Here is a 23,218-nt window from a genome sequence, read left to right as displayed (position 1 = left end):
AAGAATAATGATGGTCTGTTTACATATTTTAAGTTTTGATTGGGTTTTCGTCATTATTTATGTGAAGACAAGAAAATTTACTGTGCTGATGGCTTTCATTTAATGGTCTAATAGGACCTAAGGTAGCTGGATATTTGTGGCTTTTTCATAGTGAAGTAGTGAATAAGAAGTTCTTTAACAGCAAAATTAATAGTTAGACGACGACCTTGTGAAATTCCAAAGTCGGTAACTCCCACTGATGTCACATATAAGAGAAAGTTTAGCCAGTACTTGCAGCTGCTTCCACGCCTTGACAAACCAGAACTAGGAACAAAAGTCTCAGAGATGAATGCAGCAAATCCAGTAGCTGGGCAGGCTGGCTGGAGGTGGCACTGGCGTTGCAGTAGGAGTATGATGGTCATAGTTATGCACAGGGACAACTCTGGCACTGGAGATGGGTGGGATCTATTCCCACCAGAGCTTTATAATCCCCTGGGTCTACAGGAGTCTTGCTTCCCTTCAGGGCCAGTGCCGATGGTGCATTTGCTAGCATCACAGCGCAATAGAAGCAGAAGTAAGTACTGTGCCTCTGGCAGGAGAGCTCAGGCAGAGAAGGAGATGGATCCCCACCAAACTTTTTTGCATAACCCACTTTCACTTGCCACATTGCTGCCCTCTCATAAAAAAAAAAAAGAGATCTTGGTCTCCCTCTTCCTCTTTGGCTGATTGTTCTGGCTGCTTTCCTTGTGTGAATAAAAAGCATTTGTACAACCACACGGTGAGCTTGATCAGTGAACTGTTCTGGTTGAAAAATAACTTTCCACATATAGAAAGATTTGAAAGACATAGTTTTCAGCCACACCAACTTCCTTATCTAATTCACTGTGTAACCCCTCAAACCCTGACACTGGCACAACAGAATTAGCAGGCAGGGATGGCTGGGAATGCAGCTACCCTCCCTGAAGCAGCAGGAAACATTTACTCAAAGTTAAACAGTAAAGATGACAAAGGTACAGAACTTAACGTAGTGGGTTAAGTTTTGTGCGCATGGGGTTGTGCCCCATATTGGCTACTGTAGCAGTGGCCATTTGATTTGATATCGCTTTCAAAAATGTGGTTCCGAAGAGAAATATTCTGCAGAGAACCCCAAGCCCCCAGGGCAGAAGTTTAAATAATGCTCTGTGGATGTTCTACCCTGCTTTTTAGTATGAGCTTGAGGTGGTTCCCTACAATGTAGACATCCTGTTGCCTCACGTTTGAGGAGGAAACAATAACGACCACAGTTAAACATAGCAATATACAGTCTAAATAGAGACACAGCTGTTAAATATGGGGCATTTCTGAAATAGGCTTTGGAATACTGTGCGTTGGCTGTAATTCACATGCAAAACGTTGGCAAGATAGAGACATTAGTTTTTTTAATGCCACACCCCTATAAATTATCTTATTCTCATACCTCATTACCTTGTCTTCCCCTGGTAATTTGTAAGAACTGGATATCACCTATAATTAGCAAAATCTACTAAGGATACCTAGTTAAAGGCTTTGCTGACACAGTACAAATGGAGAGTAGCACATATTTTTCTTTTATATGTCTTTTTCTGATCTAGCATTTTGCATGCTAAAAAGTCAAGCTGTTGTTGCTTTCTGCTAGTAATAGCCATAAATGTTAAGAATGAAGGGAAAAAAGCTTAGCAAATTACCATACGTTTTTTCCCCAAGAGAATGAAATAAAGTATAATAGGTATTGTTTATGGCATTGTGGACTAGTTAGATTTAGTGTACTTTTTATTTCATGTCTGCACTGGCTATATAAATCAAAAATGGTCAAATTCAGCCAGTACATCATGTCAACATTTCTAGCAACGTTATGGGAATATTGCCTGTGCAATCTATAGGTTCCATATTGGGACATCTATATTTTGATGAGGCCATAGACATAAGCCCAAATATGTGCACACATACATGTGGATTTAGTCTGATCTGACCTGTTCTTACACTTCTCATGGGTGAATAATTCATTTTTTTTTTCACTGTTGTTTTTTTTTAATTGTTTTTCCTTTCTGTTTTTTGATATCTATGCAAGTTCTTTCCTTCTCTGGATTTGTGAGCTTTATTATAGGCAACATTGTTTGAAAATGATTTAATATTAAAAGCTCCACAGAAGGAAGTAGAAATATTTTCATTAAATAGGATCTTAAATAACAATCATTAATATTTTTTCTGTGTAAATATATACTAAACATAGAAAGAGAAAAGTTTCTATGTTTGTACTGTAGGTATAAATTTTAATTTTATTTTCTTTTATGTGGACATACAAGTCAGCTTGATCTTATGTTAAGGTGGTATTGTGAGATTTAAATCCTATTAAAATAAAGCTTAGTAACTGTTATCAGATAAAAAAAAAAAAAAAAAGAAAATGTTAGATGCCCTTATCAGAGCTTTCAGGAGGATGTGGTTTCATATTAATGAGAACTTATAATGAGACATTCTGGTTACAGATTCCAGTAACGATGTGTGTTGAATTTATAGCATAAATTTTGTTAAATCCACTGTTAAGATTTCAAAGCAATGGTGCTCTATCTTGAAATGAAAGGTGTTAAATGTGGACTATTTTTCAATTAAATAATTTCTGAAGAGAAAGGATAACCTACATTTCTGCTACTTAAAAGCAGTTTCATTTTTGCATGGGCACGTGATGTATTTTTGTTCCCATATAAAGCTTGGTATTCGTGTACACTTTCAGCATTCGTCTTCAGGTACTAAAAGGAGAGTGCTTTTCTTTCCACATAGCAGCCACTTCCTATTTATTTTCTAAAATATGCTTTTCTGCATTTAAAGGGAAGTGGTCTGAAAAGTTAAGATCCCCATTTCAATTCAAAACCAGTTTGCAAAGGAGTCAGTTGGAGGGGGGTTTTTTTGCAACACAATTTGCTCCATATATCACTGCATCTCATGAAAGGATTTCAAGCAGCCTTGTGTTTCCCACTTTCCAAGGCAGGATAGTTCATGGAAAGGGAATCACAGAGTGCCACATCACAGGTCAAGCTTGCAGAAGGGGTATGACTCCCATTTTGATGATCTCCTCTTCTGGCATCAGCGTTCAAATTCTTTGGAGCTCAGGGCAGGAGCAGTTCTCTGCACTGTAGCCTGGCACTCAGGCATATTCAACACTTTCTGTTGGCATTATTCAACATATTGTCACTGTGACTGTTCGACAAATTGCTTTTTGGCATAGAAGCAACTGCCATAAGTTCCTCTTCCTTGTAGCTGCACCTCCAGGAAAATGAGCAAGTGGAAAAAGAGAAGGACAAGGAAGAGAAAGGTGAAAGAGAGATGTTGCTTGAGCCTGAATTTTCTCAAAGCAGCAACATACTGTGCACTACAAAACAACTGATTGTGGTTGAAAAAAAAAAAAGGGGCTGTGTTGCAGGTTTGGGGTAGTCAGGTTTGGTGTAGACATTCTGCATTCGGTTTCCTTCCCTAGCGCTATGCAGGCAGCGTATCAGCATAAGAGTTTGTCTGCTGAGAAGTGTGTGATTATTCCTACATGAAAAGCCACAAGTCAGCTGTTAACCTGTTTGGCCTGGGGAGGTGAACTGTTGAGACTGCTCTGACCGGGTGGCTTTGTGCTGTTTATTGCATGTGGCAGGTAGCAGTTGGTGGGTGTTTGCCAGTCTTCCTGAGGTTACTAGTGTCTCTGCATGCAACTACTCAGCCACTTGCAGGGAAATGTGATCTTGGGACTATCCTGACAGCAGTAAATTAGATATGTGTTAGGAGGAATATGCTCAGTTGTGCTCCAATGCCCAAGAAACACTTGATTCATCATTTGTACTCCTGGTTGATATGGAATTTTTTGTGAATTGGGGTTTTCAAAATTTCTGCTTGATATTCCTAATGAGACAAAGGTGCTTTTTCAGCACACCTCGCAGTATGGGCATGAACGGCATCAGTACACTTGTTTTCACTCCAGGACACCCTGCTTAATCTCTATTTCCACAGCTGAGGAAGACTTTTACTTTGGGACCAGAGCAAAGAACTACCAAACTAATGCCTAAGCATCTTCCAGATCACAACAGAGATTATGTTTGAGAGACTGAAAGGTAGATGGCACGCACTAGCTGGACGCCTGGAGGCAGCAGAGTGGATATGTGCCCTGAATTATAACAGTATTCCCCGTTTCCTGCAAGGTTTATGAAAGTAGGGGGAGAGATTTGCCAATGGCTGAGGCAGAAATCCAGAGGTGAAATAAGCAGCTTGTAACATATCCCCTCCTAAATAATGGTCACCTAGGATGTGTTGTAAGCATAGCCTACATAGCCTACTTCGGGTGTGCTGTTGGGATATTCTGGAGAGTTGTTTGTATGTATGTGCTTTATACGCTTTTATGAGTTGACAGATGTCAGTCAAATGTGAGGCTATCTTTTGTCAATCCCCAGGGGGTGTGTGAGTGTGTGCATGCACATTGTTCTCCTTCGTGAATGTCAAACATTGCCCGTGTTTTATCTTTCAGCGTACAGTGAATTGGAGTGTCTGGTATGTTGCCTTAGACAGCTTTGTTGCCTATGTGCAAAGTTTGTTATCCTGCTTCTAGGGCTTTCATGAGTTTTAAGCATGGTGCCTTTTTTAGCTACATTGGCTAAATTTTTAGCCAGTTTAAGTGTTGGGGCCTCTCAACTGATAGGCAGGTTCATTGCCTGTGGATTACATTAAATGGATCCTTTATAGATAAATCACAGTTTTAAAACAGTGCTGTTTTGGCTGTTGGGGGAAAACACTAGGAACATCTGCAACACTAATAACGCTACAAAATGGAGGAGTTGAGCTTCATAAGGATTTAAGCTTACAGCAGAAAGTCTGATGGTCAGGGCGGAGATCTCTCCTCTTGAGAGTGGCTTGAGAGCTCTTTGTTACTGGAGCAGCATGGCTGCAAGCTGGTGCTTAAGCTGGTCAAAGGACTCACCTCCTGGAAAAAATTGTGTTCCCTGCCAGGTTTAACTGTAAGCTCTTCTGGTCTTATTTAGGACCAAGGCACTGGGTCAGCAGACTTCAGAGCTTCAGCCCTGGTGATAGGGTGTGAATAAAAAGAGAAAGTAGAAAGTGAGTTGCAGGCTTTATGTGTATGTAACTTCCTAAACTCCATCCTGTTCAGACTTTTGCTTCTCACCTGTGCTCTTAATCTGATCTCAGACTAGCAAATACCTTCACATCATCACAGAGTGGTTGAGGTTGGCAGGTCATCTTGTCCAAAGCCCCTGCTCAAGCAGGGCCACTTAAAGCCTGTTGGCCAGGACCAGTTGTCCAGACAGCTTTTGACAGCTTTTTCCAAGGATGGAGACTCCAAAACCTCCCTGGGCAACCTGTGCCAGTGCTCAGTCACCCTCACAGTGAAAAAGTGTTTCCTGAGGTTCAGAGGGAACCCCCTTGTTTCAGGTTGTGCCCATTGCCTCTGGTCCTGTCACTGAGCACCACTGAAAAGAGCCTGGGTCTGTCCTCTTTGCACCCTGCCTTCTGGTACTTATACACATTGATGAGATCCCCCTGAGCCTTCTCTTTTCCAGGCTGAACAGTCCCAGCTCTCTCAGCCTTTTCTTACAAGAGAGATGCTCCAGTCCCTTAATTGTCCTTGTGGCTCTTCATTGCACTCTCTTCAACATGTCAATATCTCACTTGTACTGAGGAGCCCAGAGCTGGTCACAGCACTTCTGGTGTGGCCTCACCAGTGCTGAATACAGGGAAGGATCACCTCCCTCATCCCACTGGCAGTACTTTGCCTAATGCAGCCGAGGATACCATTTGCCGCCTTTGCAGCAAGGGCACATCGCTGGCTCATGTTCAACCTGGTGTCCACCAGGACCCCCAGGTTCTTTTCTGCCAAGCTGCTTTCGAACCAGTCAGCTCCCAGCATGTACTGGTGCATAAGGTTGTTTTTCCTCAGGTGCAGGCTTTGCACTTTCCCTTGAACATCATGAGGTTCCTGTTGGCCCATTTCTCCAGCCTGTCCAGGTCCCTCTGGATGGCAGCGTGATCCTCTGGTGTATCAGCCACTCCTCCCAGTTTTGTGGTCATCTGCAGACTTGCTGAGGATGCACTCTGCCCCACCATCCAGATAGTTAATGAAGATGTTAAATAGGACTGGACCCAGTATTGATTCCTGGGAAAAACCTTGTATTTTTAAAATGTGTCTTTGATATATAGCTCTAACCAAACAGATACTCATCTTTCAAGATGGCTACTTAGAAGAAATATGTCTTTTTTTTTTTTCTTAAAAGGTATTAAAAAGCCATCTTTTTGCAAAACAGTGTATTTGAACAAATTACTTTGGTTATGAGTTATTTAAAGTAACTTATACCCTTAATTTGGCAGGAGGGAGGGGTAAGAGACTGCCATCACAACAGCATGTGGTGTTCAGACAAAACAAAAACACTGGTCCCTAATTTATATGGTAGTAAATAGCCTTCAGGCACATGCTTAAGTTCTTTCCTGCTCAAGACAGCACAATAAAGCCAGTGGAAATTTTCTAGTGGATTCAATGGGACCATGTTTTCACTAAAACCTTTCAGAATTTAGGAGTTCCTTTAAAATAGTGCTTAATGAAATAAGATGGCAAACAGCAGAGGCTAAGAGTTGAGCTGATGTTTATGTCACAAGAAGCTTAAAACTTTCAACCATTTTAGCAGCTATTATGCAGCAACTGGTAAGTCAGCAATACTACATCAATTTACAGCTGAAAAGCCTATAAACCCAACTGAGCAAATCATCTTCTATTACTTTTTTCAAATGAGAGACCCACAGTATCATCTGTAAAGAAAAGAAAATGTAAACTTTTACATTTACAAAGGGTATGCTACAACAGTCAGTAGGTAAATGCCTCCCTATGTGCATTATTACAGAAAGTTGGAGGCATAATATGAAATATAATCTTGCTAAACTTCCTTAGGCTAGGCAAATGAATAGACAAGCAGAAACCAATAAAGGTATTTCAGTATTTTTGCCAAAATTTTTGATGTTGGTTCTCCTAGAAAGAAAGGCAAACCAAGACATTTCAGCGGGTGCTTATTTATGTTATTGTTTCCTTCTGTTTGTTTTCCCTTGCTAAGTTTATGTAATATAGTTTTGCTGAAGGAAATATGGAGCTGATATGCTGAATATTTTGAAAAAGCTGCATTAATTGTTTGCATGTTTCCAGGGAATTAAGATGGAAACGAAGGTTATTTTTCCAAGTAACATTATCTTGGTACTGCAAGGTTTTTGTGAAGTGTTGGGTTCTTTGTCATTTTGCAGGCTGTAGTGGGCTCCTCATGGTCATGGACCCTGTATAATCATTTAGAAAAGAGAATAGGACCTTCAAATCGTACATATAACTACTTACATCACCAAAACTTTCTCCAGATAGGGATAACTCCAAAACCAACCAGCGCTTTCTCCAAGAATTGTCTGTTCCTAAACATCTTAGACAGTATTCCCCTCTGCTCTTTAAAGACGCTTCATCTCCTAGCATATTTTAGCAGCAGTTTTGTCAGCAGATATTGCTTATTTTCTTTTGTTCAAATATTAATTTAAGCTTTGTTACCAGAATATAGCAACATTTCCAGTAAGGACCTAGATTGCATTGTTATAAAAATATTTTAGTGGATTATGAAGAAATAAAATATATTCTCCATTACTTTCAGCCTTTTAAGTTATGCTTTAATTCTACCCCCTTTTTTGGCATACATGATTTCACCAAGAGAAATCTATGGCTTCTACTGCAGAGAAGGTCAGACAAGATGATTATAACGTTTTTCACTGGCCTTAAAATACATGAAATATATGAAATAGTTTTACCTTGTTAGAGTTGACTTTCCCGAACACTAAGTAGTATATCTTGTAATGAACACCATGCTGCGCTAGCTGCTTTAAAGAGAGCTGAACTGAATGGACCCTTATAGAGGTACAGTAAAGATGCTATGAAATATTTTTTTACTTTTGTGTAAGCTACTGGTGTAGGCGGGAAGAGGTTATTTTGTGTACTTATCTGATGGGCTATCTTACCTATGTGAAACTTGGTTTGTTTGAAATTATGCAGTAAGGGAAAATTTCTATCACTGCCAACTATACACAATTTTGAAATGATAGAAGATAGGTTTCTGGATTTTTTTAGAACATGAGGGAAATTACGTCATTCAACTACAAACACTAACTGTTTTTTTAGAGCAGTATCTCTTTCATGTAAATCAGTTATATGGATTCCTTATGGGGGTCACATTTTGAACTACTTATACCTCCTAGCTGTGAGTCTCCTTCTTTCCCTGACAATATTTTCTTTCTGTAAATATATTTGATATTGACAGATGGAGATCACAGAACAGAATTTATATGCACCAATTACATACCGACAAAGACAATACATTCTTCGGTCATTGGTTTACCAGAAGAAAAAAAAAAAAGTATATTCCCTACTCCAAGAGAATCCTATTTGTTCTTTCCCTGTTTCTAAGACTGTCAATACCTAAAAAAACCAATAGACATGGAATGATTCACTCAGCATAGTTTTATAGCCATCATAGATAGTAATATCGCTGAAGAAAATATTTTAAGGGAAGTTTTTCTATTATGAATGAAATCTGATTCACTGAGTGTCATCCTACGGTGCAAAGTTCATACAGGTTTTTTTTCTGACTGAATCCTACAGCAGGGAGTCAGTACCTTTCTGGAATAGTAATGCTTCATCCTGTCATAGGAGTCTAAACTATTTCTGCATGTTGTCAAACACACTGAACCTGACCAGTTAACACTAGGGATTGATTGTAGGTAAGTTGTTATGTTTTTGTCTAATCACAAAAAAGGCTTAATTATAGGAATTTACTTTAGGGATAAAAAAATCTGGCTACTCTGTGACATTTCATTCCTAAAACAGGTGTCATCATATACATATATAGAAAAACAAAAAGTCTATTTTCTCTTTGTCTTCAAGGATGTCTTGGTCTCAGTAATCTTGTCATAAAAATAAAAAGTCAAGTCAATTAAAGGGCAATTAGGATTTCTTTTCTTGTCATCAGGATAAAATTTCCCCTTTTTGTTATTTCTTTGATTTCTCCTTTGAAGACTGTATACTGAGCTGAGGCGTAGTGTCACTGATTAACATGACAGTAGCTGAACATCATTTGCCAATGTATGCAATTTCCCCCGCTGGTCTTATAAGTTCGGCCCCTATTGCTTTCAAAAGTGAGGATGCCAATTTATGAAACTCAGTTCAATGGAAGGTTTTTTTATTGTTGTTAAAGAATGTAATGTAAAAAGGTGAGTGTTGGCTAAGTACAATTCATCTGGGGTTTTGTGTCGTTTTTTATGAAAGAGCAAGCAGTGCTGTTTTCAGAAGACACATGTTCATTAGAAATCTGATTTGTGACATTCACTAATTAAAAGTGACACAGGAAAGCCCTGAACTTAAAGATAAGTATGTATGATTATTTTCTTCACAGAAGGTAAGATAATAAAAATATACAGAGACACAATAGAGGTTTGAGTTCCTCTATGTCCAGCTGATAAAGCAAAAGCCTCATATGCCAAAGTATTTAAGATTCTTATCCTAAACATAACAGGAATACATCTGTAAGCACAATGTCTAATGCATTCCTCCACATTTTAAATGAGAATTTATAAGCAATTAATGTAGACACTATATTTTTTCTTTCTTTTCCTAGAAGTATGTCTCAGATATAGAGCTATACAGTATATAGACAATTGAACATGGCATATTTAAATCTTTTTGAGACTACTACTCCTAAGACAACTGTATCCTGGTATCTTATCTAACTGAATTCTTGTCATATGAATTTCATTTTACATACAGAATTTCTGGTACTATAGGAAATTATGTTAGGTGACATTAGAGTAGGACAATAAATTACTGTATAATTAGAAACCTGGTAAAACCTAAACATGTATATAATAGAAGTTAGTTGTCAAAGGTAATTGCCACCTACAAGTCAGTCTTAATTCAGATGATCTACAGATATGACAATCAGGTTCTGGTGACCACATGTCAGGCCTGAGGCTAGAAATGGACTTCACAGCTTTCAGGCAATTGGTCATCAAAAAAAATACGTAAGGCACAAGGCAGACATCTTTGAACAACTACTTATGTCTACATGGCACATCAAATTCTGTACAGAAATAGTAGTTTGGCTTGCAAAGCCATAACACCTGCGTTAGCATAGCAATAAATGTCAGCTGAGTAGCACACTCTTTCAGAAGTGCTAATTAGCACTTGTGCAGTTTTCCTGCTTGTATTTCCTTAGTGTTTCCTCATGACCTTTGTGTCAAACTTCATTGCTCATACTGCATGAACTGTGGTCTTTTGAAGTGACCCTTGTGTTCCCTAGTTCCCAAGTTCTATCGGTTCATTTTGCATCAGTTATGCAAAAGAGGACCGTAAGTGTAGACACCTATGACTTTCTATATGACTGTAGCTAAAAGTGTGGCACAAGTGGCCCTTAATTCGTGGGTTGCACAGGGATAGTGAGACCCAAAGTGCTGGGTGAACATGGGGCCGATCCCGTCCCCTTGAATGGAACCTAGAAGGTCCATGACCAAGTATGACTTGGACACCTTATTCTAGACTCTGCTACCTATAACCAAAGGTGGAGCCTGTGTACAACAAGAGCCTAATGAAGATATTTTCCTCATCATTGGATGCAATAGCTGTGGCTACCCAAAGAAGCTGAGGGGATAGGAGGTCAGTAAAAAAAGGTGCCAAAGGCATCAAGAGAGACAGAGGTGTTACAAGAATTGCTGGAGGTAGGGGAGCTAGTCTTTGCTAAACACAGGATGTTTCCAGGATTAGGTATTTAACAGATTTTTTAAATGGGTGTAAAAGTCCATTGCATTTTTCTTACCATTGTGTCCCCAGGTCCAAAATAAGAAAAGTCCGTCTGGTAAAAATCACCTTTTCTGGATTGACTTTCTGATCTTGGGGAAGTCTTAGATACAGACTGAGTAAAATAAGATTTGTTGTCTCACATAGTATGTCCTGCTGTTCTGTAGTCATGTCATTGAAAGATTCACACTATTTAGTAGCTTTTCATTATCGTCAGTATTTTTATAGTTATTTAGAATTTTAAGCCACAGGGTATAATAAGGTGTATTCAGTATCATTCAAATGAACTTTGTAACATTTTTGAAGAATATGACTAACACTGGTGAACAGCTCCAGAGTTCCAAATGTTTAATTTGGAAGACATAGTAAAAACAGCTGTAAAATGCAAAATTTTCTATTAGCTTTACTAATGAGAAAAATCTTCCAGTTAACCCTTAAAATGCAGTATTGAGAATGCAGAGTAGTGATTTACTGTAAGTTACTAGAGATTAATGAGAAATTCTTCACTGTTTTCTTCCTACTTTATAAAACAGCATTGCATCCTTTTATACCTTGTTGCCTCAACTGTGCATTATTACTTACATAAATGAAATTTTTCAAGGGTAATTCTATGCTGTGAGAAGATGAATATCTGATTTAAGCCCTCTGTGGGCTACTTATCACACTGTACCACCACTACCATAAAATCCTTTTAGGGCATTAGCTCACCACTATAGTTCACCTGTATTCAACTGGCCTGTTGGTTAAAAGGGCATTATGGGAAAGAGGCATGCATTTTAGCATGTCATAATTTTTCCTTTCAGTAAGTAAATAAAGATGTTTGAAAGGCAGAAAGAGGAATGTTTCCGATTTCTGTTAACTGCATTCATTTTGTAATGGATTACAGCAGAGCTTGCAAATTGATCAGCAGCTGGTTCTTACCCATAACCTGTTGATACTAGTCCATGCCTTATTTTGACACACTGGACTTTATTTCTTTCATGTGTCGCATGTTGCCAGAAGGCAGCATCATTTGATCAATAGGTCCAGATCTGAGTTGTAAAAGCTACTCTCATGGTTGAGATGCTACTGAAATCAATAAGAATGAGTGCTTTTTAAGAGACTTGAATGAAGAACAATTACCTGCTGCAGCTAAATTACATTTTGTATTGGATCATCTCTAGGCTGGAAGCTGATAAGCACGAAAGTGAGGAGGTGTAGAAATTAAGGAACTGACATAGTGACAGATGTGGCATACCAAAGTACTGAGTTAACCTGTGTTTTGGTAAATTAGATCTGCACTTATATAAACTGTCAGAAGTGTGAAAGGCATCTGAAGGGATATAAATTCAAAAGCGTGATGCAGGGCTTCATCCTTTCTGTCCTTCGAAACATAGAGCTATAGCACCTTGTTTTATTTCTGGACTTCTTTATGTTGCTTTATATTTTATGAATTCTGGGCTAGGCTGCAAATGGAGACAGTTCTGCAGAAGGTGCTGCAGTCCAGCTGAGACCTGACAAGGGCCAAGTGAGCTATGCTTGACTATATAGTTAATATTATATTGCAGAACACATTTTATATTCCTCATGTAACAGCAAACACAAAATAATTAAGCAGTAGAAAACTTGAGGAAATCCAGGAAATCTTCATGTTTCTGTCAGAATAATTACTCTCTCTAGAGCGTGCTTCCATTAATACCTCTGAAAGTAAAAATACTTTGGGGTGGTACAACCTTGTTCTTCAAATACACTGTTGTTCGTTGGTCGTCCGGGTGTGCTGGATCCACTGATGAGAAAGTATTTTGTTTGGTTTTATTCTCTGTGCCTGCTGTCAGAATAATGTATTTAAGAAAGCTGCTCTACTTGGAAGAATTACGTTATAGGCATCTAAGACTCCCAGATGCCTCTGGGCACAGGCATCTTAAAAATCTGCACCCTTTTTTGGTTTTTTTTGTATTTCATGTCTTTTTCTGTCATTTTATATCAGTACTTTATCAGAAGACAGTCAGCAACAATATCCATTTTTGAATGTCCTGCAGCACTATTGTCTTGTCGTTAACTCTTGTCATATTTCACTCATTGGTTTTGAAAATGGAAAGTGATGAACGGCTGCAGTGTTTTTTTAATAGCGTGTTCCATTCTGGAGCTTTCTATAAGAGTAGTCAGTTTTCATTACTTTAAAGTGGGTCATTGAGGGGTTTGGGTTTTTTTCTAAGATAAAGTTGCCAGAATGACAATCATAAAGAGGAACCATCAAAAAAATTTATGGAAAAAATACTTTAGGAGTATTAAGTTGCCGTTTTTGGTTCAATCTTAATGTATTTAGCACCAGTGTGGAATAATCAAACCTAAGATATTTAGATCTTTCTCATATTCATGTACCGTAAAACACCAGTGATCATGATACCAACCTATCAAAATATTACAGCCAATCAGATTTTAATAGAAATCCTTTTTTTTTTTTTCTTTTCTTTTTGAGAATTAGACTCAAGCAAGAAAGCATGCACTTTTTTGTTTAATGTGATCAGGAAATTCAAATCTACATGTTTTCTTAAACTTTCAGATGTATTTGAAACAACAAAGGAGGCGCTTTTTTTCTCTCCATATATTTAAAATGGGCTACTTCTGAAAAAAGTTTCAGAGCCACATTTGCATCCTAATTGCAGCCCATTTCCTCAGTCCACAGTTAGGCAGACTGTAGGGTGGCATTTGGGGATTTCTGGGGCAGAGAAGTTGTTGGTTCTAGCTGAGCTACTGAAAAGTAAAAGGGAAAGAGATGAATGGATTTTTTGCTTCGGCAGTCACCAGCTGGCAGATCAGCCCCTTGGAGCACTGCCAAGCAGCAGTTTACAGCAGCCCTGCAGCTGCTCTAGGCTAGGCTGGAACACAACTGGCATGAAGCCACCTTCAGCTTTGGACAAGGACTCAGCCTTCAAATTGGCAAACAGATGCCTTGGGATTGTGGCTTTGCTCCCTCACATCTAATGCTCATAGAATGCAGTTGGTACCCAAAAGTCCACCACAGAAAATTTTGCATGAAACATTTACAGGAAGATAAGGAGAAATAGCTTAAAAATAAAAGTTCAAGTTTGTCCAGAGTATTTTTCTTGTTGGTGCTGCATGTGTGGTTCTCACTGTTGTGCATTTCATTCTGGGATATTTTTCTTATTCTGACCAGATCATGAGGATTCTAAATAATTGTAAAACGGGCCAGCAAGAAAACTCAGTTGGACTACATTCTTTCAAGCTAAACTATCTGAATTCAGCAAATGAAAAACAACAACATACAATTATTTTCAATTCTGTATGTTGTGATTTTTATAAAAATGTTTGAATGATACAAAAAATAATTTGCATGAAATTCAAAGCAGCATTGGACTTTTTATTGTCAATATTTTGGGGGTGTCATGGTTTAACCCCAGCCAGCAACTAAACACCACGCAGCCGCTCACTCACTCCCCCCCACCCAGTGGGATGGAGGAGAAAATCGGGAAAAGAAGCAAAACCTGTGGGTTGAGATAGGAACGGTTTAATAGAACAGAAAAGAAGAAACTAATAATGATAATGATAACACTAATAAAATGACAACAGTAATAATGAAAGGATTGGAATGTACAAATGATGCACAGTGCAATTGCTCACCACCCGCCGACCGACACCCAGCTAGTCCCTGAGCGGTGATTCCCCACCCCCACTTCCCAGTTCCTATACTAGATGGGACGTCACATGGTATGGAATACACCGTTGGCCACTGTGGTGGGTTGACCCTGGCTGGATTGCCAGGTGCCCACCAAAGCCACTCTATCACTCCCCCTTCTCAGCTGGACAGGGGGGGAGAAAATATAACAAAAGGCTTGTGGGTCAAGATAAGGACAATTCAATAAAGTGAAAGCAAAGAAAAACAAATGATATTATTCTCTACTTCCCATCAGCAGGCGATGTCTAGCCACTTCCTGGGAAGCAGGGCTTCAGTACACGTAGTGGTTGCTCTGGAAAACAAAAATGCCCCCCGTTCCATCTCCCTTTACTTAGCTTTTATATCTGAGCTGACGTCATATGGTATGGAATATCTGTTTGGTTAGTTTAGGTCAGCTGTCCTGGTTATGTCCCCTCCCAAGATCTTGCCCTGCCCCAGCCTGCCATTGAGGGGGGGGCAAAAATGTTGGAGAGACAGCCTTGATGCTGTGCCAGCACTGCTCAGCAGTAGCCAAAACACTGGTGTGTTATCAACACCTTTCTAGCTACTGATGCAGAGCACAGCGCTATGAGGGCTGCTATGGGGAATATTAACTCCATCTCAGCCAGACCCAATACAGCCACTTTGGGTCAGGTGCCCTGGCTGTGTCCTGTGCCAACTTCTTGTGCCCCTCCAGCTTTCTCGCTGGCTGGGCATGAGAAGCTGAAAAATCCTTGACTTTAGTCTAAACACTACTTAGCAACAACTGAAAACATCAGTGTTATCAACATTCTTCGCATACTGAACTCAAAACATAGCACTGTACCAGCTACTAGGAAGACAGTTAACTCTATCCCAGCTGAAACCAGGACAGGGGGGAGAATAATGTTATGGGGAAGGGGGAAGGGGAGAGGATTTCTTGTTGATTTTGACTCCTATCTGACCACTGTTCTCTCTTTTCCTGATTAGAAGCTATTCTTTGGTAATTTGTCATAGATAACAATGATAGTATTGCTTTTTGGTGGTGTTTCTATTAAAATCCCTGTTCATTTCATGTCTAACTATGCATTTGATAGAACGAGTCTGTCTTTCCATGTTAACCACCTGTGTCTTATTGCTGGAGACAGGATCAAACCAATGTCTTAGAATACTGATGGCATATTCTGAATTTCTATTGATATTTTAAAATCTAGGTAAATTAGCTCTTAATTTGTCACCACCTGGTATTTGTTTAATTATTCAATAGAAGGGGAATTTCAGCAAGTTACAGCTTCACAAAACTAAGACCTTCCCTCACCACATATATATTATTAAATATTTATTGATACATACACACACACTGTCTCCCCCCTTTGGCCAACAACCAGAAGCAAATATTTTGGAGGCCTACAAATCCAGCATGTATTTTCTAAAATGAAAATATTTCATGTGAAAGAGAACCTTGATAAGGAAGAGGAAAGAAACACCACAGTGCCAGATATTCAAAACAGAGCATTTCATCAAGATCAAGTTAAAAAAGCAATATAAAAAAATGATGTAATCATGCCTTGTACCTTTTACTGGTACCCACTTTCAACAATATGCCTTGTTTTGAATATGCTTCTGCACTTCTCATTTTCAAAACCAGTTGATTCTGCTGTGTTTACTGTAAAACCTACCTTGTTGGTATAACTCATTTCATAAGAATTTTTTCCCTACAAGTTTTTATTTTTTTATTCTATTTCAAGAGACAAAAGTAAGTGCTAAGCCATTCTTAAGACTGTAAGACAATTTGTATCCAAGACCTCCAGCAATGGTCATGCTTCTCACTGGAAGTGGCCTCTGTAGCCAAGGCTACAAAAGTCTGCAGCAACATGTTTAAACTCCAATTATTCACATATCATGCTGTTTATGACTGAGTAATCTCACTGAATGAAGACAAGAACAAGGATAGTTGCTGATTAAACAGATAAATTATATCCTTTCATTGGCACTTCAATAGCAGCTGTAAGAAGAGAAACTGTTCTTAATTCCTAGACTTTTTACTGAGCAGTGTATGCCACTACAAAAAGCTCTGAGGCATTTTTATTAAAACAAGAATATACTGATCAGAGTGCAGTATCAGTCTCTATTTTTATGAGTGTTGGGGGGAGGTTGTGATTCATCTTAAATATATTATAATGTTTTCCATTAGTTTAACTTCAATTCTCAGACAAAAAGTTGAGGCAAGTAATCAAACAAACTATAAGCACATAGAAGAAAACAAGATGAACAAGAGCCAATGTGGATTACAAATCAAATCAATTGCCAAACCAATCTAATTTCATTCAACAGCACAGTAACAGGCCTTCTGGCTAGAAGAAAAGCTGTAGATGTCAGATTTCTTGCTTTTAGTAAGGCTTTTGATACTGTTTTATAAACATACTATGCAGACTAAATGAAACAAATATAGAGTAAATTGGAAAACTGTCGTTGGAAATTAGTTACCAATGGCCCAATGTTAAAGCAGAAGGCTATAGTAAGTAGGGTTTTATAGTGTTCAAAACTAGTCATCGACTACCTGAATGACGGAGTAGAGAATATTCTTATTAAATTTACAGCTTACATGAAGTTGTGCAGGATGGAAAACATGTTAATGGATAGAACTGGAATTCAGAATGATCTTGATACTTTAGACAAAAGATCAGAGGAAAAATGATGAAATTCAACAGAGGCAAATGAGGAATTATGCCTATGTGACAATAATCAGCTGAACAACTTGGTAATAATTCTGCAGAAAAAAATCTTGGAACTATTGTGGACAACCAGATGAACATGAGTGAACAATTTCATGCTGTTGCAAAGTGAAATTGCTAACCTCATACTGGAGTGAATTAAAAAGAAGCAGGCAAAGTCCTTCGTAGGATTAATAGTGCTTCTTCTGCTTCGTAGTGGTAGGGGATTACCTTAAGTGCTGTACTCTTGGGCCATCTACTTCAAGAAAAAATGTGGAATTACTGAAGAGAATCTATAGAGAAGACAAGTGTGAATGACTCGGAGTCTAAAAGATGAGTCCTATGACAAAAGATCAATGTGATATTTTTTCTTCTAGAGCAGAAGAGATTAAGGGGTAGCTTGTCAGCATTCTTCAAAGACATAAACAGGTATTCAAAGATCAAACAGCAATTCTTTCTTCATTTCCATGGTAGAGAGAGATAGAAGGAATAGACTTGAAGCCAGAAGGATTCAGTTTAGACATTAGGAAGACCTTTCCTAAAAGTAAAGGTAATGTAGTGGAAAAGGTTAGCTGAGGAGGCTGTACAGATTACATCGATGAAGGTCCTTAACAGCTGGTTAAAAAAAAAATATGTCAGGAACAACATAGGGATAAGCTGATGCTAACCAGAAGTGTAGAATAGACTAGATGTCCCATCTGGAAGTTCCTCTCAGTTCTATGATACCAATCTTTATGTTGCCAAAGGGCATAGGGTGACGCATGGTAACTTCAGAAACATTCTCTTACAACAAATGCAGGGATTTTTGGCACGGCATTGAATTTGACTCTCTTGTCCCAGTAGGAAGATTTTATTTACTGGTATAGAAATAAATAAATTTAAAAAAAGTGATTGAACTTACAGACAGTTCTCCCCAAGAATGATTCCCTAGGAATTAAATTGAATTTCATCTCAACATCTATGTGCTGTAGGCATAAAAACTTAAGTGCTGTTTTCCGGAAGTGTTTTACTCCCATTTATGAGTCTGGGTGCAATCAGCACTGAATCAAGTGCGGAAAATGTTACTCCAGTACTAATAATTTTTGAAAATACTATCTCTGGTGCCTACAATGCCCTGCAATACTTGTATCTAAACCTGCATATGAATCTGTGTAGAAGCATGACCATTAGCCTGCCTACACTAAAAAAAAGAAGAAAAGAAGTAAGCTGTGAATATTAACTGTATCATTCTTCTGTGTTGTTTAAAATAGAAATGCATGCAAAGTGATACAGATTGTCCTGAAACAATGTATACAAGTTTCCTATGGAATCATGGAAACATCCTGAAATATTTTTAGCAAAGTATTGTTGTAAGGCTTGGGAGTATTTTTTATTTTCTCAGATTTGTTCTGCAACGTCAGAGCCCATATAGCAATGTAAATGTCAAGAAGCTGTTACTATGTCCTTTCAGAGTTCTGTTGCAAAAAACCTATATGGAGTAAAATTGGACTTCTGTTGCAAATGAACTAGGTGCTTTAACCAGTATCTGGGAAAGTGTGACAGCGATAAAACAAGGGCAAGTGTGTATTCCAAAATAACTTTTAAAATAAAGTATAATTGATGCTATTATTAGAATCCTTCTTCACATAACTGCAGCTTAATTACCATAACCTGACTAGTTAAAAAAAAGAAAAAAAAAATAATTGGAGGTGCACTAATTGCAGTGTAAGTTAAAGATTTCCTTGAAACATTGTATGGATATGTATCTAGAGAAGCTAATGAAACACACCCACTCACCCCCTTCTTTTTTGCACACACAATATTAGCTGACAAAGGACAGTAGAGTTTAAGTAGGTTGTGTCAACAACTTTTGAAACTCACATACAGCTTTCAGGTATTTAAGTCTTAATGGGCAAATTGGTGTCATATATGTTTTGTAACTATATATAAAGAGATGAAGCTTTCTTACAAAGCCATATAGGCTCAAAGCTCAAGTTCCTCTAGGGACCAGACTTCTGAACATTCACATCTTGAGTAGTGCCATTCCTCATCTCTTTGTGAGCTGAGTTCCTGGGCTTCACCTCTGGAAGCTACCTAGTGCAGTCAGTCATGGAACAGGCAGAATTCTGCTGTGACTGTATTAGCATTTTCGCCTCAACACTTTATACACTGAGAGTATATTTTTTAAATGTGTGAGAAAAGATCCCACAGCCCCATCATCTCCTCCCCAGCCAGGTGTTCTGTGGAGGACAAAAAGGAGCATCACACTAAGCACACACTGGAAATCTGCAGTGATCTGGCTTGCCATGCACAGATAAATTCCCCTTATTTAAACAAATACAAATGCATGCATGTTCACACAGCATCAAAAGTTGCTAACATGCTGGAATCCTTCTTGCATTGTATTTTTTCAAGGCAGCTGAAATAAAATTATTGCTCTGCTCTGGCAGAACATTTTGGCATGTATTTAACTGTAAGTACACAACAAAACACCTAGATTCAAGGGACAATGAAAATTAAGCATGTTTTGAGCTTAACCAAGGCATGAAGATATTCACAAAAGGTGTTCTTTACATTTTGTAAGTATTGGAGAGTATTAAGATTTGAATTCTATGCAATCAAAATTCTTTTTGTTTCATCATGTGAAATGCTTTTGAAAATCTGTTTACAATTCATGGAACCTTTTTATCCATTCATTATGTTCTGAAAAAAAATTCTCCTCCTTTGATTTAAACTATTTTTTTTAAAGAAAATGCCGAAATCATTGCCTATAATAAGCATTTTTCAATATTAGTTCTGTTAAATATGAATGAACAATACTTCTATTTTATGCTAGCAGAACTTTGGGAGTTTTACCAGTATTTGAGATTTGTCTTTTGTTTTAATCTGCCAGCCCCGTGTGCTGTACATCTGTAGTGAGGAGTGTTTTATATACTCTACACCATTTTCCTAATATGTTCTATTACAAATACGGGTTTTTTTGTTTCCCCAGGCTACATATCCAAACAGAATGGTGAGCCAAAATCTCAGCACAAGGGACAGAAAGTCAGCACATACTCCCACCGAGGACCCTTTTAGATATTCATCAGGCAACCAAGCAACGGCCTATGAAAGCAAGAGCTGTCAGCTGTCTAATCTGTGTCTGAGCAACCTCTTAAAAGAGAAGGAGATTGTGGAAGTCATCAAGCATGCTAGAAGCACATACGAAACCCTCGCTTCAGAAGCCACCCAGAACGGTTTGGCCACCACCACACCAAGCACAGCAAAGCCAGCATCCAAGGCAGACAGCTATCCAGTGTTCTCAGGAGCTCCAAAAGACCCATCAGCTGCACCTCGGCAGCATACCACTTTCACAGGGAGACTCGGACAGCCTCCGAGGGGACCCATCTCTTTACACATGTACAGCAGAAAAAATGTTTTCCTCCACCACAATTTACACACAGCAGAGCTACAAACTTTAGGTCAACAAGATGGGTAACAAGGTGCTTGTATTCTTGCCATGGATTAAAGAGGAACATAAGCTCACCTAGAGCTCAATCTTCAGTTTTTATCTGCTGCTACTTTCATCTGAAATAATAAAGTAAAAAATTAACGTTGTCTGTAGGTTCCATACTTTCCTATCTGGAACTGTGGCAAAAGGATGAAGTAGACTAGATTGATTTGTCATGCAAAAGTCACCATGGGTATAATAAATGGGACCATTTGGCTGGCATTGCTAGTCCAATATTGGCTAAATATGTATATTTTTTTTCCCTCCATAAGCCACTATCATTCCTGAAGCTCTAGAAGGTGATCTTAAATAATATGTGTATGTTTAATAATGTTACTGTTAAAGTAGATGTGAGGAATGAATAGATAAGTAATTAGTAAACCTTGAATTTCATAGAGACTAGGGAAATAAGGAGTCAGAAATCTTTGAGGATCCCCTTTTTACACTTTTTTTTTTAATACAATGAGCTTTGCTCACTTGTAGAGGTGTGTTACCGCTTCCTACTGTATGTATTTTATGAATGCCTCATGCCACAAGTAGAGGAAGTGACTGATTTTCCTCTAACAAGGTTCATAGAGGCTCACCAGGTATTTGAGTCAGTAATTGAGTCCCAAACTGAGGATATCAACTTGGTTCCTCAACCTTCCCTTCCCTCTCCACACCTTTATTTAAATACATTTGTTCAAGTGGTTTTGGTCTATGAGGACATGTCAAGTTGTGGTGATGTTTGTGCTTTACAGGCACTGTATCGCTCATGACACAATGTGACATTCTATGCTATGTAATGCATCATATAATTTCATTTCACTTCCCAAACCAAAAAAGGGTGAAAGACTAAAGTAAGAGAAATTGTCTCTTATTACCCAGTCCAAATTACCTGGGTAAGTTGTAATTTCTGTAGACTGTATCATCTGCACTTAATGACCTGGTTTATACCAACTCAGCGGGTTTGCTAGTCCTGACGTATTACACACAAGTTAGATGAATCTAATGCTGCCTGACGTGCAGCATGCTGGTCTCATGGGAATATGAAATCATCTGATCACAGCATAGAACGTGCAGACTTGTCAGTAACAAAAGATCCTGTTTTCCCCTTGCAGAGGGCTTGAAAACAGGAATCTCAGTCAAGTTACTCTAAACATGTGGCGTATACTAAACACAACACTTAGTTTACAACCTCTCTGATGGAGGGTAATCTGTTTGAATGATAATAGGACATATAGTTAGTAGTTTATAAATAATATGGCACCTTTAAGTACAATTGAGGCAGATCTGAGACAGGTCACCTCTCTAACTGGTGATTAATAACAAAAGACAAGGGTGCAGCACATTCTTAGACAAAGAAACAAACCAGTGTGACTTAACTGAAGTAGCATATAATGAAAAAGGAAGCTTCTGCAGCCACTAAAAATGCTGTAACTTTTAAAAGGTAAGTCACATAGGGCATATAAAATGAATTAATGATAAAAAGTTTACCTAGTGTTAAATATATCTGCTTAACTACTTAATATTTGGATTAATACAGTGATTGGTTAGATTAAGAAAAAGTTAGACTATGAGCTTGGCAGATATTCTGCAAAGCCTTTTCAGCAGCCTGAACTTTCAGGATTCTATTTATTGAGGTTTCTAATTTGGTTAGAGCAAATTTTATGACATTATCTGATGTTGAAGAGAACAGGTTTTGTCTAAATATTCTGTAGTGGTAATTTGTATCCAGAGCTGGATACATAAGAATCAAGACAAACATTTGCCAAACTTCTTCGTGTTCGCGTGTGTTGCTACAGCCAAAACAGAATGTACAAAAATTGCAAACATAGCTTGACCGAATTAACTATGGGTATTCAAGACTCCCAGTCCTGCATTGAAACTCATAGTTTAACGTCTACCAAAAAAGTTTAAAATAGTAGTAACAGAATTTCACTACTCAGAATCATGTTTTCATCTCAGCAATCTCTTAAAGTCATGGTAGGTTGAAAGGACAGTTAGTTCTTACTAACAATACATTTCAATCTTGCTCATCTCAAGAGTTGATGTATGCAATTATATTTCAGATCTGTAAATAAATTAACATACACTGTAATCAAGGATTTTTTTTTTCCAGGATACAAATGTACTATACTACATTAAAAAAAAAAAAAAAAAATACAAACCACCAACCAAAAAACCCCTCTTCAGTTTTAACTTATGTACTGTATCTATAGTTGTTTTTTCCTGGAAAAATGAACTTTTGGATTACGCTTTATTAAAAAAAATCCATCTATACATTTCAAAAAGAACATTTTAAATGCTACTATTTTCTTGGAGAATCTTTTATAAAGCTGAAACTTAAAAAAACTGGAGAAAACAGTTCAATTAAAGTGAGGGATATTTTTAAAATGTCATCTTGAAGCTGTTTTGTATCAGTATTTTCAGCATTGTTATTTGTAATACTAAGTGTATATCTCACCCAGAGAAGGGTGTTAGCCACATGATAATGTACAGTACAGCAGTAACTGTAAAACAGAGGTCCTTTGTTTGATCCTCTTTTGTATATAGTAAATCATAAAGCAACAGCATGT

General features: G+C 38.1%; 1 protein-coding gene across 4 annotated transcripts in view; it reads left to right on the top strand.

Annotated features, from left to right (window-relative positions):
• CCSER1 (coiled-coil serine rich protein 1) overlaps positions 1-22,846 on the top strand; it is a 742,538-nt gene extending 719,692 nt beyond the window's left edge. The window contains exon 9 of one of the 4 annotated variants that reach the window (XM_052776417.1): positions 20,163-22,846. In XM_052776417.1, coding sequence (XP_052632377.1) covers positions 20,163-20,648 — 486 coding nt within the window. In that variant the 3' untranslated portion in view covers positions 20,649-22,846. The remainder of the gene's footprint in view (positions 1-20,162) is intronic. The other 3 variants (XM_052776386.1, XM_052776395.1, XM_052776416.1) reach the window with 3 other exon arrangements.
• Positions 22,847-23,218: the final 372 nt, after the last annotated feature.

Source organism: Harpia harpyja, chromosome 2 (assembly GCF_026419915.1).
Source record: "Harpia harpyja isolate bHarHar1 chromosome 2, bHarHar1 primary haplotype, whole genome shotgun sequence".
Classification (NCBI taxonomy): Eukaryota; Metazoa; Chordata; class Aves; order Accipitriformes; family Accipitridae; genus Harpia; species Harpia harpyja.
Note: the sequence above shows the minus strand (reverse complement) of the source record. Positions and strands in the feature narration are given on the sequence as shown.